This window comes from Engystomops pustulosus, chromosome 7, assembly GCF_040894005.1.
Source record: "Engystomops pustulosus chromosome 7, aEngPut4.maternal, whole genome shotgun sequence".
Lineage (NCBI taxonomy): Eukaryota > Metazoa > Chordata > Amphibia > Anura > Leptodactylidae > Engystomops > Engystomops pustulosus.
Window position 1 is genome coordinate 173,939,586 of NC_092417.1, and position 25,290 is coordinate 173,964,875.

The following is a 25,290-nucleotide window of genomic DNA, read 5'->3' on the forward strand; positions in this document are numbered from 1 at the left end:
TTACAGGAGGGACAGGGGGGAAACTTCATAGTGACCCCAGCAGCACAGAGTATTACAGGAGAGGCAGAGGGGAAACCTCATAGTGACCCCAGCAGCACAGAGTATTACAGGAGAGACAGGGGGGAAACTACATAATGACCCCAGCAGTACAGAGTATTACAGGAGAGACAGAGGGGAAACTACATAATGACCCCAGCAGTACAGAGTATTACAGGAGAGAGCAGAGGGGAAACTTCATAGTGACCCCAGCAGCACAGAGTATTACAGGAGAGACGGAGGGGAAACTTCATAGTGACCCCAGCAGCACAGAGTATTACAGGAGAGGCAGAGGGGAAACTTCATAGTGACCCCAGCAGCACAGAGTATTACAGGAGAGACAGGGGGGAAACTTCATAGTGACCCCAGCAGCACAGAGTATTACAGGAGAGACAGAGGGGAAACTTCATAGTGACCCCAGCAGCACAGAGTATTACAGGAGAGACAGAGGGGAAACTTCAAAGTGACCCCAGCAGCACAGAGTATTACAGGAGAGACAGAGGGGAAACTACATAATGACCCCAGCAGTACAGAGTATTACAGGAGAGAGCAGAGGGGAAACTTCATAGTGACCCCAGCAGTACAGAGTATTACAGGAGAGACGGAGGGGAAACTTCATAGTGACCCCAGCAGCACAGAGTATTACAGGAGAGGCAGAGGGGAAACTTCATAGTGACCCCAGCAGCACAGAGTATTACAGGAGAGACAGGGGGGAAACTTCATAGTGACCCCAGCAGCACAGAGTATTACAGGAGAGACAGAGGGGAAACTTCATAGTGACCCCAGCAGCACAGAGTATTACAGGAGAGACAGAGGGGAAACTTCAAAGTGACCCCAGCAGCACAGAGTATTACAGGAGAGACAGAGGGGAAACTACATAATGACCCCAGCAGCACAGAGTATTACAGGAGAGGCAGAGGGGAAACCTCATAGTGACCCCAGCAGTACAGAGTATTACAGGAGAGAGCAGAGGGGAAACTTCATAGTGACCCCAGCAGCACAGAGTATTACAGGAGAGACAGAGGGGAAACTTCATAGTGACCCCAGCAGCACAGAGTATTACAGGAGAGAGCAGAGGGGAAACTTCATAGTGATCCCAGCAGCACAGAGTATTACAGGAGAGACAGAGGGGAAACTTCATAGTGACCCCAGCAGCACAGAGTATTACAGGAGAGACAGAGGGGAAACTTCATAGTGACCCCAGCAGCACAGAGTATTACAGGAGAGACAGAGGGGAAACTTCATAGTGACCCCAGCAGCACAGAGTATTACAGGAGAGACAGGGGGGAAACTTCATAGTGACCCCAGCAGCACAGAGTATTACAGGAGAGAGCAGAGGGGAAACTTCATAGTGACCCCAGCAGCACAGAGTATTACAGGAGAGACAGGGGGGAAACTTCATAGTGACCCCAGCAGCACAGAGTATTACAGGAGAGAGCAGAGGGGAAACTTCATAGTGACCCCAGCAGCACAGAGTATTACAGGAGAGACAGAGGGGAAACTTCATAGTGACCCCAGCAGCACAGAGTATTACAGGAGAGACAGAGGGGAAACTTCATAGTGACCCCAGCAGCACAGAGTATTACAGGAGAGACAGAGGGGAAACTTCATAGTGACCCCAGCAGCACAGAGTATTACAGGAGAGACAGGGGGGAAACTTCATAGTGACCCCAGCAGCACAGAGTATTACAGGAGAGACAGAGGGGAAACTTCATAGTGACCCCAGCAGCACAGAGTATTACAGGAGAGACAGAGGGGAAACTTCATAGTGACCCCAGCAGCACAGAGTATTACAGGAGAGACAGAGGGGAAACTTCATAGTGACCCCAGCAGCACAGAGTATTACAGGAGAGACAGAGGGGAAACTTCATAGTGACCCCAGCAGCACAGAGTATTACAGGAGAGACAGAGGGGAAACTTCATAGTGACCCCAGCAGCACAGAGTATTACAGGAGAGGGCAGAGGGGAAACTTCATAGTGACCCCAGCAGCACAGAGTATTACAGGAGAGACAGAGGGGAAACTTCATAGTGACCCCAGCAGCACAGAGTATTACAGGAGAGACAGGGGGGAAACTTCATAGTGACCCCAGCAGCACAGAGTATTACAGGAGAGACAGGGGGGAAACGTCATAGTGACCCCAGCAGCACAGAGTATTACAGGAGAGACAGGGGAAAACTTCATAGTGACCCAGCAGCACAGAGTATTACAGGAGAGACAGGGGGGAAACTTCATAGTGACCCCAGCAGCACAGAGTATTACAGGAGAGACGGGGGAAAACTTCATAGTGACCCCAGCAGCACAGAGTATTACAGGAGAGGCAGAGGGGAAAACTTCATAGTGACCCCAGCAGCACAGAGTATTACAGGAGAGACAGAGGGGAAACTTCATAGTGACCCCAGCAGCACAGAGTATTACAGGAGAGACAGGGGGGAAACCTCATAGTGACCCCAGCAGCACAGAGTATTACAGGAGAGACAGAGGGGAAACTTCATAGTGACCCCAGCAGCACAGAGTATTACAGGAGAGACAGGGGGGAAACCTCATAGTGACCCCAGCAGCACAGAGTATTACAGGAGAGACAGGGGGGAACTTCATAGTGACCCCAGCAGCACAGAGTATTACAGGAGAGACAGGGGGGAAACCTCATAGTGACCCCAGCAGCACAGAGTATTACAGGAGAGACAGGGGGGAAACCTCATAGTGACCCCAGCAGCACATAGTATTACAGGAGAGACAGAAAGTGACCCCAGCAGCACAGAGTATTACAGGAGAAACGGGGGAAAACTTCATAGTGACCCCAGCAGCACAGAGTATTACAGGAGAGACAGAGGGGAAACTTCATAGTGACCCCAGCAGCACAGAGTATTACAGGAGAGACAGAGGGGAAACTTCATAGTGACCCCAGCAGCACAGAGTATTACAAGAGAGACAGGGGGGAAACTTCATAGTGACCCCAGCAGCACAGAGTATTACAGGAGAGACGGGGGAAACTTCATAGTGACCCCAGCAGCACAGAGTATTACAGGAGAGACAGAGGGGAAACTTCATAGTGACCCCAGCAGCACAGAGTATTACAAGAGAGACAGGGGGGAAACTTCATAGTGACCCCAGCAGCACAGAGTATTACAGGAGAGACGGGGGAAACTTCATAGTGACCCCAGCAGCACAGAGTATTACAGGAGAGACAGGGGGGAAGCTTCATAGTGACCCCAGCAGCACAGAGTATTACAGGAGAGACAGGGGGGAAACTTCATAGTGACCCCAGCAGCACAGAGTATTACAGGAGAGACAGAGGGGAAACTTCATAGTGACCCAGCAGTACAGAGTATTACAGGAGAGACAGAGGGGAAACTTCATAGTGACCCCAGCAGCACAGAGTATTACAGGAGAGACAGGGGGGAAACTTCATAGTGACCCCAGCAGCACAGAGTATTACAGGAGAGAGCAGAGGGGAAACTTCATAGTGACCCCAGCAGCACAGAGTATTACAGGAGAGATGGGGGGAAACTTCATAGTGACCCCAGCAGCACAGAGTATTACAGGAGAAACAGAGGGGAAGCTTCATAGTGACCCCAGCAGCACAGAGTATTACAGGAGAGGCAGAGGGGAAACTTCATAGTGACCCCAGCAGCACAGAGTATTACAGGAGAGAGCAGAGGGGAAACTTCATAGTGACCCCAGCAGCACAGAGTATTACAGGAGAGACAGAGGGGAAGCTTCATAGTGACCCCAGCAGCACAGAGTATTACAGGAGAGACAGGGGGGAAACTTCATAGTGACCCCAGCAGCACAGAGTATTACAGGAGAGACAGAGGGGAAACTTCATAGTGACCCCAGCAGCACAGAGTATTACAGGAGAAACAGAGGGGAAGCTTCATAGTGACCCCAGCAGCACAGAGTATTACAGGAGAGGCAGAGGGGAAACTTCATAGTGACCCCAGCAGCACAGAGTATTACAGGAGAGAGCAGAGGGGAAACTTCATAGTGACCCCAGCAGCACAGAGTATTACAGGAGAGACAGAGGGGAAGCTTCATAGTGACCCCAGCAGCACAGAGTATTACAGGAGAGACAGGGGGGAAACTTCATAGTGACCCCAGCAGCACAGAGTATTACAGGAGAGGCAGAGGGGAAACCTCATAGTGACCCCAGCAGCACAGAGTATTACAGGAGAGACAGTGGGGAAACTTCATAGTGACCCCAGCAGCACAGAGTATTACAGGAGAGACAGAGGGGAAACTTCATAGTGACCCCAGCAGCACAGAGTATTACAGGAGAGACAGAGGGGAAACTTCATAGTGACCCCAGCAGCACAGAGTATTACAGGAGAGGCAGAGGGGAAACTTCATAGTGACCCCAGCAGCACAGAGTATTACAGGAGAGACAGGGGGGAAACTTCATAGTGACCCCAGCAGCACAGAGTATTACAGGAGAGACAGAGGGGAAACTATAGTGACCCAGCAGCACAGAGTATTACAGGAGAGACAGGGGGGAAACTTCATAGTGACCCCAGCAGCACAGAGTATTACAGGAGAGACAGAGGGGAAACTTCATAGTGACCCCAGCAGCACAGAGTATTACAGGAGAGACAGAGGGGAAACTTCATAGTGACCCCAGCAGCACAGAGTATTACAGGAGAGACAGAGGGGAAACTTCATAGTGACCCCAGCAGCACAGAGTATTACAGGAGAGACAGAGGGGAAACTTCATAGTGACCCCAGCAGCACAGAGTATTACAGGAGAGACAGGGGGGAAACTTCATAGTGACCCCAGCAGCACAGAGTATTACAGGAGAGACAGGGGGGAAACGTCATAGTGAGCCCAGCAGCACAGAGTATTACAGGAGAGACAGGGGGGAAACTTCATAGTGACCCCAGCAGCACAGAGTATTACAGGAGAGCCAGGGGGAAACTTCATAGTGACCCCAGCAGCACAGAGTATTACAGGAGAGACAGGGGAAAACTTCATAGTGACCCAGCAGCACAGAGTATTACAGGAGAGACAGGGGGGAAACTTCATAGTGACCCCAGCAGCACAGAGTATTACAGGAGAGACGGGGGAAAACTTCATAGTGACCCCAGCAGCACAGAGTATTACAGGAGAGACAGGGGGGAAACCTCATAGTGACCCCAGCAGCACAGAGTATTACAGGAGAGACAGAGGGGAAACTTCATAGTGACCCCAGCAGCACAGAGTATTACAGGAGAGACGGGGGAAAACTTCATAGTGACCCCAGCAGCACAGAGTATTACAGGAGAGACAGAGGGGAAACTTCATAGTGACCCCAGCAGCACAGAGTATTACAGGAGAGACAGAGGGGAAACTTCATAGTGACCCCAGCAGCACAGAGTATTACAGGAGAGACAGGGGGGAAACCTCATAGTGACCCCAGCAGCACAGAGTATTACAGGAGAGACAGGGGGGAACTTCATAGTGACCCCAGCAGCACAGAGTATTACAGGAGAGACAGGGGGGAAACCTCATAGTGACCCCAGCAGCACAGAGTATTACAGGAGAGGCAGAGGGGAAACTTCATAGTGACCCCAGCAGCACATAGTATTACAGGAGAGACAGAAAGTGACCCCAGCAGCACAGAGTATTACAGGAGAAACGGGGGAAAACTTCATAGTGACCCCAGCAGCACAGAGTATTACAGGAGAGACAGAGGGGAAACTTCATAGTGACCCCAGCAGCACAGAGTATTACAGGAGAGACAGAGGGGAAACTTCATAGTGACCCCAGCAGCACAGAGTATTACAAGAGAGACAGGGGGGAAACTTCATAGTGACCCCAGCAGCACAGAGTATTACAGGAGAGACGGGGGAAACTTCATAGTGACCCCAGCAGCACAGAGTATTACAGGAGAGACAGGGGGGAAACTTCATAGTGACCCCAGCAGCACAGAGTATTACAGGAGAGAGCAGAGGAGAAACTTCATAGTGACCCCAGCAGCACAGAGTATTACAGGAGAGACAGGGGGAAACCTCATAGTGAACCCAGCAGCACAGAGTATTACAGGAGAGACAGAGGGGAAACTTCATAGTGACCCAGCAGTACAGAGTATTACAGGAGAGACAGAGGGGAAACTTCATAGTGACCCCAGCAGCACAGAGTATTACAGGAGAAACAGAGGGGAAGCTTCATAGTGACCCCAGCAGCACAGAGTATTACAGGAGAAACAGAGGGGAAGCTTCATAGTGACCCCAGCAGTACAGAGTATTACAGGAGAGACAGAGGGGAAACTTCATAGTGACCCCAGCAGCACAGAGTATTACAGGAGAGAGCAGAGGGGAAACTTCATAGTGACCCCAGCAGCACAGAGTATTACAGGAGAGACAGAGGGGAAACTTCATAGTGACCCCAGCAGCACAGAGTATTACAGGAGAGAGCAGGGGGGAAACTTCATAGTGACCCCAGCAGCACAGAGTATTACAGGAGAGACAGAGGGGAAACTTCATAGTGACCCCAGCAGCACAGAGTATTACAGGAGAAACAGAGGGGAAGCTTCATAGTGACCCCAGCAGCACAGAGTATTACAGGAGAGACAGAGGGGGAACTTCATAGTGACCCCAGCAGCACAGAGTATTACAGGAGAGACAGAGGGGAAACTTCATAGTGACCCCAGCAGCACAGAGTATTACAGGAGAGACGGGGGGAAACTTCTTAGTGACTCCAGCAGCACAGAGTATTACAGGAGAGGCAGAGGGGAAACTTCATAGTGACCCCAGCAGCACAGAGTATTACAGGAGAGACGGGGGGAAACTTCTTAGTGACTCCAGCAGCACAGAGTATTACAGGAGAGACAGAGGGGAAACTTCATAGTGACCCCAGCAGCACAGAGTATTACAGGAGAGACAGAAAGTGACCCCAGCAGCACAGAGTATTACAGGAGAAACGGGGGAAAACTTCATAGTGACCCCAGCAGCACAGAGTATTACAGGAGAGACAGAGGGGAAACTTCATAGTGACCCCAGCAGCACAGAGTATTACAGGAGAGACAGAGGGGGAAACTTCGTAGTGACCCCAGCAGCACAGAGTATTACAGGAGAGACAGAGGGGAAACTTCATAGTGACCCCAGCAGCACAGAGTATTACAGGAGTGACAGAGGGGAAACTTCATAGTGACCCCAGCAGCACAGAGTATTACAGGAGAGACAGGGGGGAAACTTCATAGTGACCCCAGCAGCACAGAGTATTACAGGAGAGACAGGGGGGAAACTTCATAGTGACCCCAGCAGCACAGAGTATTACAGGAGAGACAGAGGGGAAACTTCATAGTGACCCCAGCAGCACAGAGTATTACAAGAGAGACAGGGGGGAAACCTCATAGTGACCCCAGCAGTACAGAGTATTACAGGAGAGGCAGAGGGGAAACTTCATAGTGACCCCAGCAGCACAGAGTATTACAGGAGAGGCAGAGGGGAAACTTCATAGTGACCCCAGCAGCACAGAGTATTACAGGAGAGACAGAGGGGAAACCTCATAGTGACCCCAGCAGCACAGAGTATTACAGGAGAGACAGAGGGGAAACTTTATAGTGACCCCAGCAGCACAGAGTATTACAGGAGAGACAGGGGGGAAACTTCATAGTGACCCCAGCAGCACAGAGTATTACAGGAGAGACGGGGGAAACTTCATAGTGACCCAGCAGCACAGAGTATTACAGGAGAGACAGAGGGGAAACTTCATAGTGACCCCAGCAGCACAGAGTATTACAGGAGAGACAGAGGGGAAACTTCATAGTGACCCCAGCAGCACAGAGTATTACAGGAGAGACAGAGGGGAAACTTCATAGTGACCCCAGCAGCACAGAGTATTACAGGAGAGACAGGGGGAAACCTCATAGTGAACCCAGCAGCACAGAGTATTACAGGAGAGACAGAGGGGAAACTTCATAGTGACCCAGCAGTACAGAGTATTACAGGAGAGACAGAGGGGAAACTTCATAGTGACCCCAGCAGCACAGAGTATTACAGGAGAAACAGAGGGGAAGCTTCATAGTGACCCCAGCAGCACAGAGTATTACAGGAGAGGCAGAGGGGAAACTTCATAGTGACCCCAGCAGCACAGAGTATTACAGGAGAGAGCAGAGGGGAAACTTCATAGTGACCCCAGCAGCACAGAGTATTACAGGAGAAACAGAGGGGAAGCTTCATAGTGACCCCAGCAGCACAGAGTATTACAGGAGAGACAGAGGGGAAACTTCATAGTGACCCCAGCAGCACAGAGTATTACAGGAGAGACAGAGGGGAAACTTCATAGTGACCCCAGCAGCACAGAGTATTACAGGAGAGAGCAGAGGGGAAACTTCATAGTGACCCCAGCAGCACAGAGTATTACAGGAGAAACAGAGGGGAAGCTTCATAGTGACCCCAGCAGCACAGAGTATTACAGGAGAGACAGAGGGGAAACTTCATAGTGACCCCAGCAGCACAGAGTATTACAGGAGAGACAGGGGGGAAACTTCATAGTGACCCCAGCAGCACAGAGTATTACAGGAGAGACAGGGGGGAAACTTCATAGTGACCCCAGCAGCACAGAGTATTACAGGAGAGGCAGAGGGGAAACTTCATAGTGACCCCAGCAGCACAGAGTATTACAGGAGAGACGGGGGGAAACTTCATAGTGACCCCAGCAGCACAGAGTATTACAGGAGAGACAGAGGGGAAACTTCATAGTGACCCCAGCAGCACAGAGTATTACAGGAGAGACGGGGGAAACTTCATAGTGACCCCAGCAGCACAGAGTATTACAGGAGAGACAGGGGGGAAACTTCATAGTGACCCCAGCAGCACAGAGTATTACAGGAGAGACAGAGGGGAAACTACATAATGACCCCAGCAGCACAGAGTATTACAGGAGAGATGGGGGGAAACTTCATAGTGACCCCAGCAGCACAGAGTATTACAGGAGAGACAGAGGGGAAACTTCATAGTGACCCCAGCAGCACAGAGTATTACAGGAGAGACAGAGGGGAAACTTCATAGTGACCCCAGCAGCACAGAGTATTACAGGAGAGACAGGGGGAAGCTTCATAGTGACCCCAGCAGCACAGAGTATTACAGGAGAGACAGGGGGAAGCTTCACAGTGACCCCAGCAGCACAGAGTATTACAGGAGAGACAGAGGGGAAACTTCATAGTGACCCCAGCAGCACAGAGTATTACAGGAGAGAACAGAGGGGAAAATTCATAGTGACCCCAGCAGCACAGAGTATTACAGGAGAGGCAGAGGGGGAAACTTCATAGTGACCCCAGCAGCACAGAGTATTACAGGAGAGGCAGAGGGGAAACTTCATAGTGACCCCAGCAGCACAGAGTATTACAGGAGAGACAGAGGGGAAACTTCATAGTGACCCCAGCAGCACAGAGTATTACAGGAGAGACAGAGGGGAAACTTCATAGTGACCCCAGCAGCACAGAGTATTACAGGAGAGACAGGGGGGAAACCTCATAGTGACCCCAGCAGTACAGAGTATTACAGGAGAGGGCAGGGGGGAAACTTCATAGTGACCCCAGCAGCACAGAGTATTACAGGAGAGACAGGGGGAAGCTTCATAGTGACCCCAGCAGCACAGAGTATTACAGGAGAGACAGGGGGAAGCTTCATAGTGACCCCAGCAGCACAGAGTATTACAGGAGAGACAGAGGGGAAACTTCATAGTGACCCCAGCAGCACAGAGTATTACAGGAGAGAACAGAGGGGAAAATTCATAGTGACCCCAGCAGCACAGAGTATTACAGGAGAGGCAGAGGGGGAAACTTCATAGTGACCCCAGCAGCACAGAGTATTACAGGAGAGACAGAGGGGAAACTTCATAGTGACCCCAGCAGCACAGAGTATTACAGGAGAGACAGGGGGGGAAACTTCATAGTGACCCCAGCAGTACAGAGTATTACAGGAGAGAAACATCTTGTTTTCACCTTCCTCGCTGTGACACACGGGGGAAGTCAATGAGAGGGGCAGGAAGGCCGAAACCGTAACCTCAAAGCGCGTCTTGTGGTGAGCCCTGCAAATGTGTGAGGGGAAGCAGCAGGGCATTGCGCGCTACAACAGGAAAACCTGTGTGGAGAGCCTGGTGAGGGCTAAACATCATAGTAATAACCCGTGTGTAATGCCCCTTTAAGCCGCCCTTTGTCTCTTTGGAACTTCACCTTTAAGAGGCAGGATTGATGTTTCTCCTGACTATCCCTACTCATGATGCCCATAAGAACTGCCGCAACTCTGGACCTGGAGAGGGTAAGTACACACTTTTTTTTTTTATTTGTACTTATCCATGGGGTTATTCCAAATTCCCAGAGAACACCCTCAGACTCAGTAATAAATGATTACTTTGCTGCAGTAATGTGAATGGCACATTTGTCGCAATTCTGGCGCATGTTGCCTCATTTGGAGAACGCATCCCTTTAACGCTAAGCTCCACCCCCTTGTCAGACAGGCAAGAAAGCATTTGTGGCATGCTGCAAAACTTTCAGGTGCAAACGCCACCCCCTTTGTCCTTAATTAAGCTACAATTCTTTCTAATATGGACACTTTTTCTAATGACAATTTTTACATGACTGAAATAAACAATGTTGGGGAGATTTATCACAACTGTTGTTGTTGCTCATGAAAACCAATCAGAGCTCAGTTCTTATTTTATAAGCTGATGTGTGAAAATGAAAGCTGAGCGCTGATTGGTTGCCATGAGCAACTACAACAGCTTTGTTTTCGGATGGTTATAATATGTCTCCCCCATTGTTTGTGTGTCAGGCTACACGCACACGGCCGCCCGGACAGGTCACTGCGACCTGGTGCCATATAACCACACTCCTCGCATGTGGAAGTCCCATAATGAGAGTAAAAAATGAAATGGATTGTCAATAAAGTTTGTCCAGTGCAGCAACCAATCACAGATCAGCTTTCAGTTTCCCAGTGCAGTATAAAGAAATAAAATCCCCAATCTGATTGGTTGCTATAGGCAGCAGCTGTTGTCCTGCTATTACACATTGTTAATGGATGAGGGGAATGTCTTGACCTTGGGGGCGGATTTACTATTTGGGTTTGGTAAATGAGCAGAACTTATACGGCAGAATAATGAAAGCAGAGCCTTTTGCCCACAGTAACCAATCACAGCACAGCTTTCATTTGTGAAGAACACTAAAGGAATTAAAAGCTGCTCTGTGATTGGTTGCTATGAGAATCATAATTTCATATTCTTTCTATTAGGCCATTTCATAAATCTTCCTCAATTATATGTTTTTGTCATATAAAATATTCAACCCAAAAAAACTGATGATGTCACAGCCGCCTGTTTATACAGCTCTCTGCACTGATGATGTCACAGCTCCCTGTTTATACAGCTCTCTGCACTGATGATGTCACAGCTCCCTGTTTATACAGCTCTGTGCACTGATGATGTCACAGCCGCCTGTTTATACAGCTCTGTGCACTGATGATGTCACAGCTCCCTGTTTATGTTGCTCTGTGCACTGATGATGTCACAGCCGCCTGTTTATACAGCTCTGTGCACTGATGATGTCACAGCTCCCTGTTTATACAGCTCTGTGCACTGATGATGTCACAGCTCTCTGTTTATACAGCTCTGTGCACTGATGATGTCACAGCCGCCTGTTTATACAGCTCTGTGCACTGATGATGTCACAGCTCCCTGTTTATGTTGCTCTGTGCACTGATGATGTCACAGCCGCCTGTTTATACAGCTCTGTGCACTGATGATGTCACAGCTCCCTGTTTATACAGCTCTGTGCACTGATGATGTCACAGCTCCCTGTTTATACAGCTCTGTGCTCTGGTGATGTCACAGCTCCCTGTTTATACAGCTCTGTGCACTGATGATGTCACAGCCGCCTGTTTATACAGCTCTGTGCACTGATGATGTCACAGCTCCCTGTTTATACAGCTCTGTGCACTGATGATGTCACAGCTCTCTGTTTATACGGCTCTGTGCACTGATGATGTCACAGCCGCCTGTTTATACAGCTCTGTGCACTGATGATGTCACAGCTCCCTGTTTATGTTGCTCTGTGCACTGATGATGTCACAGCCGCCTGTTTATACAGCTCTGTGCACTGATGATGTCACAGCTCCCTGTTTATACAGCTCTGTGCACTGATGATGTCACAGCTCCCTGTTTATGTTGCTCTGTGCTCTGGTGATGTCACAGCTCCCTGTTTATACAGCTCTGTGCACTGATGATGTCACAGCCGCCTGTTTATACAGCTCTGTGCACTGATGATGTCACAGCTCCCTGTTTATGTTGCTCTGTGCACTGATAATGTCACAGCTCCCTGTTTATACAGCTCTGTGCACTGATGATGTCACAGCTCCCTGTTTATACAGCTCCGTGCACTGATGATGTCACAGCCACCTGTTTATACTGCTCTGTGCACGGATGATGTCACAGCTCCCTGTTTATACTGCTCTGTGCACTGATGATGTCACAGCTCCCTGTTTATACAGCTCCGTACACTGATGATGTCACAGCCACCTGTTTATACAGCTCCGTGCACTGATGTGACAGCCGCCTGTGTATACAGCTCCGTGCACTGATGATGTCACAGCCTCCTGTTTATACAGCTCCGTGCACTGATGTCACAGCCCCCTGTTTATACAGCTCTCTGCTCTGATGATGTCACTCCCGCCTGTTTATACAGCTCCGTGCACTGATGATGTCACAGCCTCCTGTTTATACAGCTCTCTGCTCTGATGATGTCACAGCCCCCTGTTTATACAGCTCTCTGCTCTGATGATGTCACAGCCTCCTGTTTATACAGCTCCGTGCACTGATGATGTCTCAGCCTCCTGTTTATACAGCTCTCTGCTCTGATGATGTCACAGCCCCCTGTTTATACAGCTCTCTGCTCTGATGATGTCACAGCCTCCTGTTTATACAGCTCCGTGCACTGATGATGTCACAGCCTCCTGTTTATACAGCTCTGTGCACTGATGATGTCACAGCCTCCTGTTATACAGCTCTGTGCACTGATGATGTCACAGCCTCCTGTTTATACAGCTCTGTGCACTGATGATGTCACAGCCTCCTGTTATACAGCTCTGTGCACTGATGATGTCACAGCTCCCTGTTTATACAGCTCCATGCACTGATGATGTCACAGCTCCCTGTTTATACAGCTCTGTGCACTGATGATGTCACAGCTCCCTGTTTATACAGCTCTGTGCTCTGATGATGTCACACCCGCCTGTTTATACAGCTCTGTGTACTGATGATGTCACAGCTCCCTGTTTATACAGCTCTGTGCTCTGATGATGTCACAGCTCCCTGTTTATACAGCTCCGTGCACTGATGATGTCGCAGCCCCCTGTTTATACAGCTCCGTGCACTGTTAGGTTTTACAAGAAATGTAACCTGCAGCAATCATTGTAGTTATCTAATGGAGTGAACTGGGGTGTGGGGTCACCTGGTGCCATGGGGGGCGGCATAGAACCGCAGGGAGACGTGTCAGGATCTGTTGTGCAGGTAGAAAGGATGGGAGCCGCATTCCTGAGCTTTGTGAGAATAAGACACGGGCCGCGCCGCAACATGTCACATACCAGAGCGTAGCGGTAACCATCCCCCCCCTCATCCATGTCTGGCTCACTGCTGCTCTAACATGGGCCTCTAACTTAGCCGTCATGTCACAGGGGCCCCAACATGGAGGACTGTAACACGTCTGCCTCTTCTCTTCCAGGGCATCATGAGCGAAAGGGGCAATGACTGCCGGGTGGCCTATAGCCCCAGCCTTGGGGACCTCGTGAGGGTGAAGACAGAAGTGGGGCCACCAGCTGAAGACAGGAAGTACAACAAGCAATGGTGAGTATAGTGACCTTCATGTTGGGCGCCAGAGGTCGTGTGGTCCAGCTTCACGCAAATATCAGAAAAATTGGAACTGGCCATTCCTTCAAATAGACTTAACTTATAGCCACCCCAGATAGGGGATATACCTCTTTTTTTGGAACAACTTCACCCGTTTATCCATAATAAATCTCCTCCAAACTCATGTGACAATGAACAGAGACGAGTCAGAATTTACCTGAGATGAGTCAAGTTTAGAGACTGCAGGGGTATGTCAGTTATGACTCTCTTATTATTTGTAGTAAAGAACCTATAAGCATACTGCCGGTATCATATGAGACATAAGAATCTCCTCTTCCTGATTACACCAGGCTTGTGGTTCTGTGAGCTACAGAACCGGGGATACAGGCAGCTGAAGACAAAGTTGGAAACGCAAGCGGCAGATAAAAAATCCAATTCCTAGCTATTTCTTTAACTGTCTGGTTCTGTAGCTCACAGGACCATAAGCCTGATGCCATCTGGAAGATGAGATTCTTATATTTAAAATGACACCAGAAGCATGTTTCTAGGTGCTACAAAAGGGAAGATAGGGGCATCTAAGGTGACCTTCACCCTTCAGCCTCTAAAGGTGATTAATCTCAGGTAAAATCGGACTCTTCTCTGTTCGTTGTCACATGACTTTGGAGGAATTTTTATTGATAAACGGATGAGATTTCACTTAAAAGAGGGAATTCTAGAAGGGGCATCTCATGCCCTACCTGATTGGGGGTGGTAGTTTAATGGGGTTGAATCTGCTGACAGGTTCTCTTTCAAGGGGATGGCCCCCAGACAACATTTATCATCACTAACCACCCCCTTTCCGCCAAACTTTAGAACTTAGATCCAAACAATTGCCTTGTCGCATCTGGTAGTTCGCTACTAGAGATGAGTGGACCCAAACTTTAGGTTCAGCGCCCTCCATTTGCCAGATCCGCCTAACCCGGACGTGTGGCTTGGTTGGCTGTGATTGGCCAGGTGGACACCTAGTGGATACACTTGGCCAATCATAATGGTGCCTAGTTGCTAGGGGTGTAAAGCTTCCTGTTTGGCTCTGCTACAGTCCGGGTATGGGTGATGCCACACGTGGCGTTTTTGGTCCATTTTAAAGCGTACGTTTATTCAGTCCGTTTTTAAAACGCCTACGTCTTTTCCCGTTTATAATTCGTCTAGTCGCTTGAACCTGTCTATCTCAATCGATAAACAGGTTCAAAGCAGCCAAACGCATGATAAACGGTAAAAAAAGTGATGCGTTTTAAAAACGGACCGAAAGCCCATGCTTAAAAATGGACCAAAAAAAGCCGCGTGTGGCATCACCCTTGAGTTCCCTGCATTGATGCTCCCAAAGTAGTAAGTTGTCACCCATCCCCTGGAGAACAGGGGACCCTATTTTTCTCCCTACATAAAAATCTTGGTCCGTACTTTCACCAACGCAAGTGAGTTGGGTGAAACTTTGCTGGGACTTTAGGTCCTGTGGTGTTAGTTTCGCAGGTTAAAATGCACCCGCATGCATTATTGTGGAAGTGGGATCGGTGGTCAGGTGGTGGATGTTACAGCCGTGATCACCCTAGTAGCCCAAGTTTAATTCTCACGTGCCCCCCCCGATTCCACTGTACAACATCGCCACCTAATGGCCACATTACAAAAAGACATCTGTGCATTACATCTCAGCTTATCCAGCTGTTATAATGTAATATAACGCACAATATAACACACAATATAACGCACAATATAATGCACGGGCGGCTAAGCCTCCTCCTACCGACACATCTACATACTAATCATTTCTTTTGTTTCTCTATTTTGATGCAATAGTAGCCGAATATTGGGAATCCCCCTTTACTTCTCTGTGTTTGTATTCAGCTCTGCAGGGTCCAACTCTCGCTGCATGGACTCGGAACCCAAAAGACCCAAGGAGAAGAGGGAGGCTGCAATGTCCAAGAGTCTCCAGCAGGTGGATTTTTGGTGTAAGTTGAACACTCAATAGGATACAATGTAGTCGGAGCTCTGCAGGTGCTGGGGTGACCCTTTAAAGGGGTCGTCTCCACTGTCAGCAAATAATTGATAATTGTTTGTGTAATGAAAAGTGATACAATTTTGTGATATACTTTCTGTATCACTTGATCTCTGTTTGCTGTCATTCCATATGAAGCTTCATTGTTTACTTCTTGTGGATAAACACCGGTCCATGGTCATGTGATATCACACAGATGCAAGACTCCTTAAACCACACAGTTCTAATCACTCTCTTTTTAACGAGCCGTGCACCTGTGTGACATCACATGAGCAGGGATATATTCGAGCCGTGCACCTGTGTGACATCGATTGACCAGGGATAAAATGAGCTCTGCACCTGTGTGACATCACATGAGCAGGGATATAACGAGCCGTGCACCTGTGTGACATCACATGACTAGGGATATAACGAGCCGTGCACCTGTGTGACATCACATGAGCAGGGATATAACGAGCCGTGCACCTGTGTGACATCACATGACCAGGGATATAATGAGCTCTGCACCTGTGTGACATCACATGACCAGGGATATAATGGGTCGTGCACCTGTGTGACATCACATGACCAGGGATATAACAAGCCGTGCACCTGTGTGACATAACATGACCAGGGATATAATGAGCTCTGCACCTGTGTGACATCACATGACCAGGGATATAACGAGCCATGCACCTGTGTGACATCACATGACCAGGGATATAACAACGTGTGAAGCTGTGTGACATCACATGACCAGGGATATAACTAGCAGTGCACCTGTGTGACATCACATGACCAGGGATATAATGAGCTCTGCACCTGTGTGACATCACATGACCAGGGATATAATGAGCCGTGCACCTGTGTGACATCACATGACCAGAGAGATAATGATCCGTGCACCTGTGTGACATCACATGACCAGGGATATAACGAGCCGTGCACCTGTGTGACATCACATGACCAGGGATATAACGAGCCGTGCACCTGTGTGACATCACATAACCAGGGATGCAACAATATAACGTTGAGAAATTGATACAGAAAGTTATTTGTGTTAAGTAGATAACCCCTTTAAGCCTGGGACGGTTTTTGATGGATTTGGAAGCAGAAAGGAATATCATTGCATGTATCGTCAACGTCCGGGAATCTTTTAGCATTTTTTTCTCTTCTCCCTCAGTCTGTGAGCTGTGCCAGGAATATTTTGTAGATCAGTGTCCCAGTCATGGACCCCCCATCCTGGTTCCGGATACACTGGTTCCCCTCGGCGTACCGGACCGGGCAGCACTTACAGCGCCGTGTGGGATCGAGGTGGTGAAGGGCGACACCGGAGAGAGTGAAGTGCGATGTGTGAACGAGGTCATACCCAAAGGGCACATCTATGGACCATACGAGGGGAAGATCTCCTCCCAGGACATGTCATCAGGCTTCTTCTCCTGGCTGGTGTGTGCATCTATCTATCTATCTATCTATCTATCTATCTATCTATCTATCTATCTCCTATCCCATCCCTTATTGTTACCTAATACATTTCCTTCTCCCTCAGTCACCACTAGGGGGAGCTCACTGTATACTATTTTCTCTTTCTTGCTTGCAGATAGTGGATAATAACAACCGGTATAAATCCATAGACGGGACAGATGAGAGCTGCGCCAACTGGATGAGGTCAGCTTCTGTTACATTGTGTCACTATTGTTAGAATTTGTTACATTTGAAATTCTCTTTGTTTTACCGTCTGCCCTTGAAACTGGGGAGTCAGTCGCCTTCCATGTAACTTCCTCCGGTCTCCCCTGTGTTCCTCAGATATGTGGTGGTATCCCGAGAGCAGCTGGAGCAGAACCTCATGGCGTTTCAGCACAGCGAGAAGATCTACTTCCGTGCGTGTCGTGATATCCAGCCCGGGGAGAAGCTGAGGGTTTGGTACAGTGAGGACTACATGAAGAGACTGCACAGCATGTCCCAGGAGACCATCATCCGCAACCTCAGCCGGGGTAAGAGGCAGCACTGCCTTCCTTTTTTTACTAATCTTGTCTCCTCCTTTATCCACATGACTGCATATATTAAAGGGAATCTAAGACCTCTTAAAGGTGATTTCAAAAGATGCAACCAGTACGGCTGCACTTCCTTTTAGCTTTTTCAAAATGGCCGCCGATACGAGATCAAACAAAATGCCAACAGAATTGTGTTACCAAATTTTGGCTATGGATCTAACTTTTAGATTGAGGCTAAATGACCATTAAAAAAATTTGGGGAAAAATTCACTTTAGAATTAGTACTAAATCGGTAGAGGCCGTACCCAGCCCCCAATTTTACCTTCTAGATTATATCTTTGCACCGGTTGGCTCCAGTAATCCAATAATATACCAAGACTAATTGGAATGACCAATTAGGGAATAGAGGGTCCTCTGATGGGCCTAAGGGCTCAATTACATTTAAAGGGATATGCACCAGAACCAAACAATCACAACTGGTGTTAACAGGTGGTCATCATCTCTAAAATGAGTTCCCTTTAATGATATGTTTTCTCTGTGTATGTAATGGCCATATAGTTATGCACCATGTGTACCTGGTCTAATGAGTCGGGAGACCCCCTATACACAAGATGATTGTCATCTACTGTATATGGCCACCCTTATCATGCTGATAACTTAAAGTTTGTTTTTTACAGTATAGTTGAGTTTCTTCTTGTAACGCTACAAAGAATCTGACTGTAACATTGTAGAACGGGCAATTAAAGGGACGTCTGAAAAACAACCCCATAGACACACTGTCAGGCTCCTTCTCTTCGATGAACACTAGACACAACCCAGTGTATCAGATTGGTCTTGCGTGTTCCATTACTGTATCCATAAGGGGATTAACATTAGTTTTAATGTTCCCTCCAATCTATGGGATGGATGAGTGAGGGACTTACCTCCAGTTCACCTTCTAGGTGGAGCAGCAATTTAAATAGAGTTACTGGAGATTACTGAGGCTCGACTATCTCTTGCCACTCAATTAAGACAAGAGAACCCAACCCATGTTCCCGTGATCGATTGGAGACCCAGTAATCAGGAACCCTCCAATCCTCATGTCATATCCTACTCCTTGCTTAGGGAAAGACCTTAAAACTTGGGACACCCCCTTTAAAAGAATAAGAAACCCGCATTTGGGACCTTCATGAATAAGTCAGAGTTGGAGTTGGAGTACCTACAAATATTTTGAGGTTGGATGGAGATTGACGTGCATGGCCGGGTCAGAGGAGCACCATTTCTAGTTGAAGGTTGGACCTACATTGATCGGGTATTTATGACATATCCTATTGTGGAGATGTTATAAAGTGGTGACCTATGTGTAATGATTGTTGATAAATGGACACTCAAACAAGTCTACAGCGTAGGATGCCTCTGGGGTCTCCCAGGGCATGACCCGTAGGGTCTTTATCATGGACCAAGTCTTGATCTACCAGACATGGGTCAAGTTATGTAATGTGACTTCACTCTCATTAGCGTTGCCGTAACCTGACAGCCATCCTTTATGGAGGCCACCTTTAAAAAAATGTAATAAGGGACCATGTGGCAAACTGGTAACACGCCTAATTTTCCTTTCTAGGAGAAAGAGGTTTGTTAAGGGAAAACAATAACAGACTCTTGGAAAACCAAGAAGATGTGAAGGGTCCATTTCCGCTCACGGCCCTTAAGCAAGGGAAGAGCCTCTACAAGCGGAGCTGTGAGGAGGGCGAGCTTAACCCTCAAACCAAGAAGAAAAAAATAGATTTAATCTTCAAAGACGTCTTAGAGGCTTCTCTGGAGTCTGCCAAGATGGAAGACCATCCTTTGGTGACAAGTAGTCCCATACTGGGGAAAAAGATCACCAAGTATCAGTATGAGAACCACGGAGATAGATGTAAACCAAACCAAAGGTTTTCTGTCCAAAACCAAACAAGAATCCCCGTGGAGTGGAAGGTCCCTCATGCTGCCTCTCAATGTCTAGACAGGGACACCAACTTTCCTGAAGATGATTCTGAAGAACACACATCTATCAAAGTAGAGAGTCCCGATGAGTTCACTGTCCTTGGTAACACAGGAGAGATCCCTACCACATCTTTCTGCCCAAACTGTATCAGGTTAAAGAAGAAAATCCGCGAACTTCAGGCTGAGGTGGAAATGTTAAGATCTGGAAAGGTCCCAGAAGTTCCTCAGTTGCTTCCTCCAAAAACTGAGTTTCCAGAGTTTTCAGATACTTCAGGTACGGATTTGGCACTCGCCTACAGTTTACATCTAGATAGTCTTAGTTATATCCATGTAGTAAAATTTCCAATTTACAGAAACGATAGAAGTTGATCAAAGAAATTTAAATAAATTGCCACATTTTTAGTTATTTGTAATTTCCCAATATTTTTAGTCTTTTAGGGTCACATGGTGCATAATAATAAATACAGCCCAACATGCTTGTTAACCTCTTTGCTACACGTCGCCTATTTTCCCCCTGCTTTGGTTAACTGATGTGTCTTTTTGTTTTGTCTTTCAGCTCCGGAGAACATGTCCATCGTACCCGCGATGATGGAAGATGAGGACCAGGAAGTAGACTCTGCAGACGAGTCTGTCTCCAATGATATACTGGCCTCCACCGATGAGCCTTCCAAGATGTCTGCGACCACTGGTAGACGGATCCGTCGCTTCAAACAAGAGTGGCTAAAAAAGTTCTGGTTCCTTAGGTACTCGCCTACACTGAACGAGATGTGGTGTCACGTTTGTAGGCAGTACACGGTGCAGTCCTCCAGGACTTCAGCCTTCATCATTGGTTCTAAGCAGTTTAAGATCCATACGATAAAGCTCCACAGCCAAAGTAACCTCCACAAAAAGTGTTTGCAGCTCTACAAGCTCAGGATGCACCCCGAAAAGACAGAGGAGATGTGCAGGAACATGACTCTTCTTTTCAATACCGCATACCACTTGGCTATGGAAGGCAGGCCTTATTATGACTTCCGACCTCTAGCAGAACTACTGAGAAAGTGTGAACTCCGCGTAGTTGACCAGTACATGAACGAAGGCGATTGTCAGATTTTGATTCATCACATCGCCAGAGCACTTCGGGAAGACTTGGTAGAGCGTATTCGACAATCCCCTTTCCTAAGTATTATCTTGGATGGGCAAAGTGAGGACCTTCTGGCCGATACAGTGGCGGTCTACGTCCAGTACACCAGTAATGACGGTCCGCCCGCAACAGAGTTTCTCTCTCTTCAAGAGTTGGGTTTACCTACCACTGAAAGTTATCTCCAAGGCATTGACCGGGCCTTCTCAGCTCTTGGTATCCGCCTTCAAGACGAGAGGCCAACTATAGGGTTGGGCGTTGATGGAGCCAACATAACAGCGGGACTGCGAGCAAATATGTACATGACAATCAGGAAAACTTTGCCTTGGCTACTGTGTCTACCTTTTATGGTACATAGGCCCCACTTAGAAATTTTGGATGCAATTAGTGGAAAAGAACTTCCATGTTTAGAAGAATTAGAAAACAACCTGAAGCAGCTACTTAGTTTCTACCGGTACTCTCCACGTCTAATGTGTGAACTTAGACTTACTGCCGCCACGCTTTGTGAGGAAACCGAATTCCTGGGTGACATCCGGGCAGTGAAATGGATAATCGGAGAGCAGAATGTGCTGAACGCTCTGATTAAGGACTACCTAGAAGTGGTGGCTCACTTAAAAGACGTCAGCGGGCAGACACAACGTGCCGACGCCTCCGCCATTGCTTTAGCCCTTCTTCAGTTTCTCATGGATTATCAGTCAATTAAGCTTATCTACTTCCTTCTGGATGTGATCGCGGTCCTCTCCCGTCTGGCCTACGTCTTCCAAGGAGAGTACCTCTTGGTGTCCCAGGTGGACGAGAAGATAGAAGAAGCCATTCAAGAAATCAGCCGTTTGACGGATTCTCCTGGAGAATATCTACAGGAATTTGAAGAAAACTTCCGGGAAAGCTTCAACGGGATCTCCTTAAAGAACTTGCGCGTGGCCGAAGCAAAGTTTCAATCCATCCGGGAGAAGATTTGCCAGAAGACCCAACTCACCCTCGCCCAACGGTTCGATTCCCGTAGCCGAATATTTGTCAAAGCTTGCCAGGTCTTCGACTTGTCTGTGTGGCCTCGTAGCACGGAGGAGCTTATAAGCTACGGAGAGGAGGAAATGCTTCAAATATACGAACACCTCTGCGGCATCCCCTCATTTCTTTCCGATTGTAGAGAGGCCACCGACACCCGGAGCAGTCTGTTGATGGAGTGGCGGGAGCTCAAGGCTGACTACTGTACCAAAAACTGTTTTAAAGATTTGATAGGCCATATCTGTAAGTACAAACAAAGATTCCTCCTCCTCAACAAAATAGTCCAGATCCTAAAAGTCCTCCCCACTTCTACGGCGTGTTGCGAGAAAGGGCGGAACGCTCTACAGAGGCTGCGCAAAAACAACCGCTCGAGGCTGACCTTGGATCAGCTGAGCGACCTCTTGACCATAGCCGTGAACGGGCCACCCATCACAAATTTCGATGCCAAGAGAGCCCTGGACAGCTGGTTCGAGGAAAAGTCAGGGAACAGCTACTCGTTGTCGGCCGAGATGCTCAGCAAGATGTCCGCCCTCGACCAGAAGCCGGTGCTTCACTCTATGGAACTGGGTTCAGAGTATTACCAAGACCTATAAGGTTGATACCACCCCCGAAAAAAATCTATTGGATGATGTTTTTTTTTTTTTTTCTATCTATACTCTAAGTTTTTTGGTATATTATAAAAAAAAAAATTATAAAAAATAAATATATATAAATATATATTATATATATATTAATAGAAAAAAAAATTCCCACTAAATATTTACAAAAAGACTGAGCCTTTTATTAGTGAACCTCACACACGGAATCACGGTTTTTCTCATCGACGGCAGCTGGAACGGTTTTCCTTATGGTCAGAACACGACGGTAAAACCCACAACCCCCCCCCGAAACACGTAAAAAAACCAACCAGGTACATTTTTTTTCTGAAAACCCCCTTTTTTTTAACCCCTCCTTTTTGTTTATAGGTCAGAACAAAAAAAAATTGTATATTTCGGGGGCCTGGAAAAGTCCAAATCCACATAAATCGTGAGGTTTTCTTTTTTTTTTTTTATATATATTATATATAATTTAATCTATGTTTTATGCTGATTGTTATGTTTATGTTACAGAATATGTATCTTTTAGCTACTTTTTTTTTTTTTTTGGATAAACATCACCGAATGGGCAATTTTTTTTTTTTTAATCACTGCCGCTAAGTCCCCAGGGTGTGATGGGGGTGGCTTTTGGGTCCAACGTAGGTCACAGAGGGGAGACCCTGTTCTCCGCCCCCTCCACCCCCCCACCCCCCCCGATGTTATAACCATGTCACTTCCTTTTTGTAATCACTTATAATGTATTCACTTACTGTATTGTTTGGGGTATTTTATGGCAGAGTTTATGTTATCAAAATGTTTTGGATATATTTTTTTTTTTTTCCGTAATGTCCTGAATGGCTCGTCCTAAAGTAGAGCCGAGTTCGTCATATGGCACCGACTATGTTAACAGTAGGTCAACGTGACAAACTCCGCTCTGCTACATCTCTGTTTCGATGGAACGATGAATCATTTAAAGAATAAGCTATGGGTTCACTGATGCATTTCGGGAGGGGGACATCTATGGAGATCATCATTGGTTTCCCCATCACTGGTGATGTCAGTGCAATTTTTTTATGTTTTTAAAAGAGACTTTTTCAGCGTTTTTTTTGCTTTCCAAAAACTGTTGGTTATTGTCCCCGGAGAGAGGTGTAATCAGACCTTTGTGTAAGTTGTTAGTAGCAGCAGGACTGTGATATATGGATTTATATTCCATTATTGTAGCTTCTACAAGTGCACTGGGGGTGTGTCCTCACACTGCTGTGCTCTGTGCTCTCTGCAGCCAGTGTTGTGTATTGTCCCTGGAGAGATGTGTAATCAGACCTCACACTGCTGTGCTCTGTGCTCTCTGCAGCCAGTGTGAGGCACTGTCCCTGGAGAGATGTGTAATCAGACCTCACACTGCTGTGCTCTGTGCTCTCTGCAGCCAGTGTTGTGTATTGTCCCTGGAGAAATGTGTAACAATACTTTTTTGTGTGTGTGTTGTTAGTAGAAGCAGGACTGTGATATATGACTTTATATTCCAGGGTTGTAGCTTCTGCTGATGTAATCTCACACTGCTGTGATCTTAGTTCTTTGCTTTGTACTAATCTGTAGCTCCTCCTCTATGCTCTGGTTAAGTGCTGCAGTATTCAACAAGACCTTACACAGTTTGTACTCAGAGTAGAAGGTAGAGGCTGTGCCGTATCTCAATGAAGAGAGCAAAGAGCACAGCAGTGTGAGGACACATCCCTGATACTAACACTGATGTTTTCTTAGGCTTCTGCATCGTGGTGTGACACAGTTTCTTCACTTTGCTATGAGTGACTACTTTAGAAGTCGGTTACAACTTTTACTCCGGGCTGTAGAGCAGTTCAGTCCACAGAATTCAGAGCACAGCAGTGTGAGTACATTGGGAGAAGCTACCATTTATATCCTCATATCACAGTCCTGCTGCTACTAACAACATACACAAAGGTCTGATTACACATCTCTCCAGTGACAATACATAACACTGGCTGCAGTCTGTATGGTCACAGCTGCTGACAGGTTCCCTTCAAGTAAAAATATGATCAGGTCTGGGAGAAAGGGAATTTTTTTAAAGGGGTATTTCTACCATTAGCATATGTCAAAGACCCCTGTGCCACACAAACACTGGTGGGGACCCTTATATTGACTTTGAATTGGGGTCCACAATCTTCTTCTAGCAATTAGTATCAATCCCTGCACATAAGAGACACATGTTCATGGCTGGGAGACATGTTTAAAGGGACGGTTGCGGAGACATGGCACAGAGAAGAGGGATTGCCCCTTTAAGATTTCCTTTCTAGTTTTTTTTCTTTTGTTCCATTCCCGGTTTTCCAATTCCCCAAAACGCAAATGCAAAAGGCCAATCACACGACCTCCACCTTCATACGATCCTGATCCGAAGCAGCTAAATCCGGTCCTGTAATGTATAGAAGGTGAGGCCGACCGTGTCACTCTGGTTAGTAGCATGTTGCAATATGCAGGCATCCTTTATAAAAATCTAAAAAATATATTAATAAAATGATATATAAAAAAAAACAACCTGTAGTAATTCATTGTCTATAAACATTGGTGTGTACAATTATTGACATCCTGTAAATCTTTTATTTTATATATAAAAATGAAAAACATTACAACAATAAACATAAATCAAGCCATAACGTCTGGCAAAACAAAACAATAATAATAACAAAACAATAATACAAACTAAAAGAGTCTTACGAAAATCTCCTGGCCCAGCCACACACACCACACAATCAGCATTATAAAACA

The 25,290-nt window shown here is 47.2% G+C and overlaps 1 protein-coding gene across 3 annotated transcripts in view; it reads left to right on the top strand.

The window, feature by feature from the left end:
* Positions 1-25,012, top strand: part of PRDM11 (PR/SET domain 11) — a 37,074-nt gene extending 12,062 nt beyond the window's left edge. For 2 of the 3 annotated variants that reach the window (XM_072119017.1, XM_072119018.1), the window contains exons 2-8: positions 13,727-13,848; positions 15,730-15,833; positions 17,043-17,305; positions 17,460-17,527; positions 17,666-17,853; positions 19,454-20,089; positions 20,372-25,012. In XM_072119017.1, coding sequence (XP_071975118.1) covers positions 13,733-13,848; positions 15,730-15,833; positions 17,043-17,305; positions 17,460-17,527; positions 17,666-17,853; positions 19,454-20,089; positions 20,372-22,533 — 3,537 coding nt within the window. In that variant the 5' untranslated portion in view covers positions 13,727-13,732 and the 3' untranslated portion in view covers positions 22,534-25,012. The remainder of the gene's footprint in view (positions 1-13,726; positions 13,849-15,729; positions 15,834-17,042; positions 17,306-17,459; positions 17,528-17,665; positions 17,854-19,453; positions 20,090-20,371) is intronic. The other variant, XM_072119019.1, reaches the window with a different exon arrangement.
* The last annotated feature ends 278 nt before the right edge of the window (positions 25,013-25,290 follow it).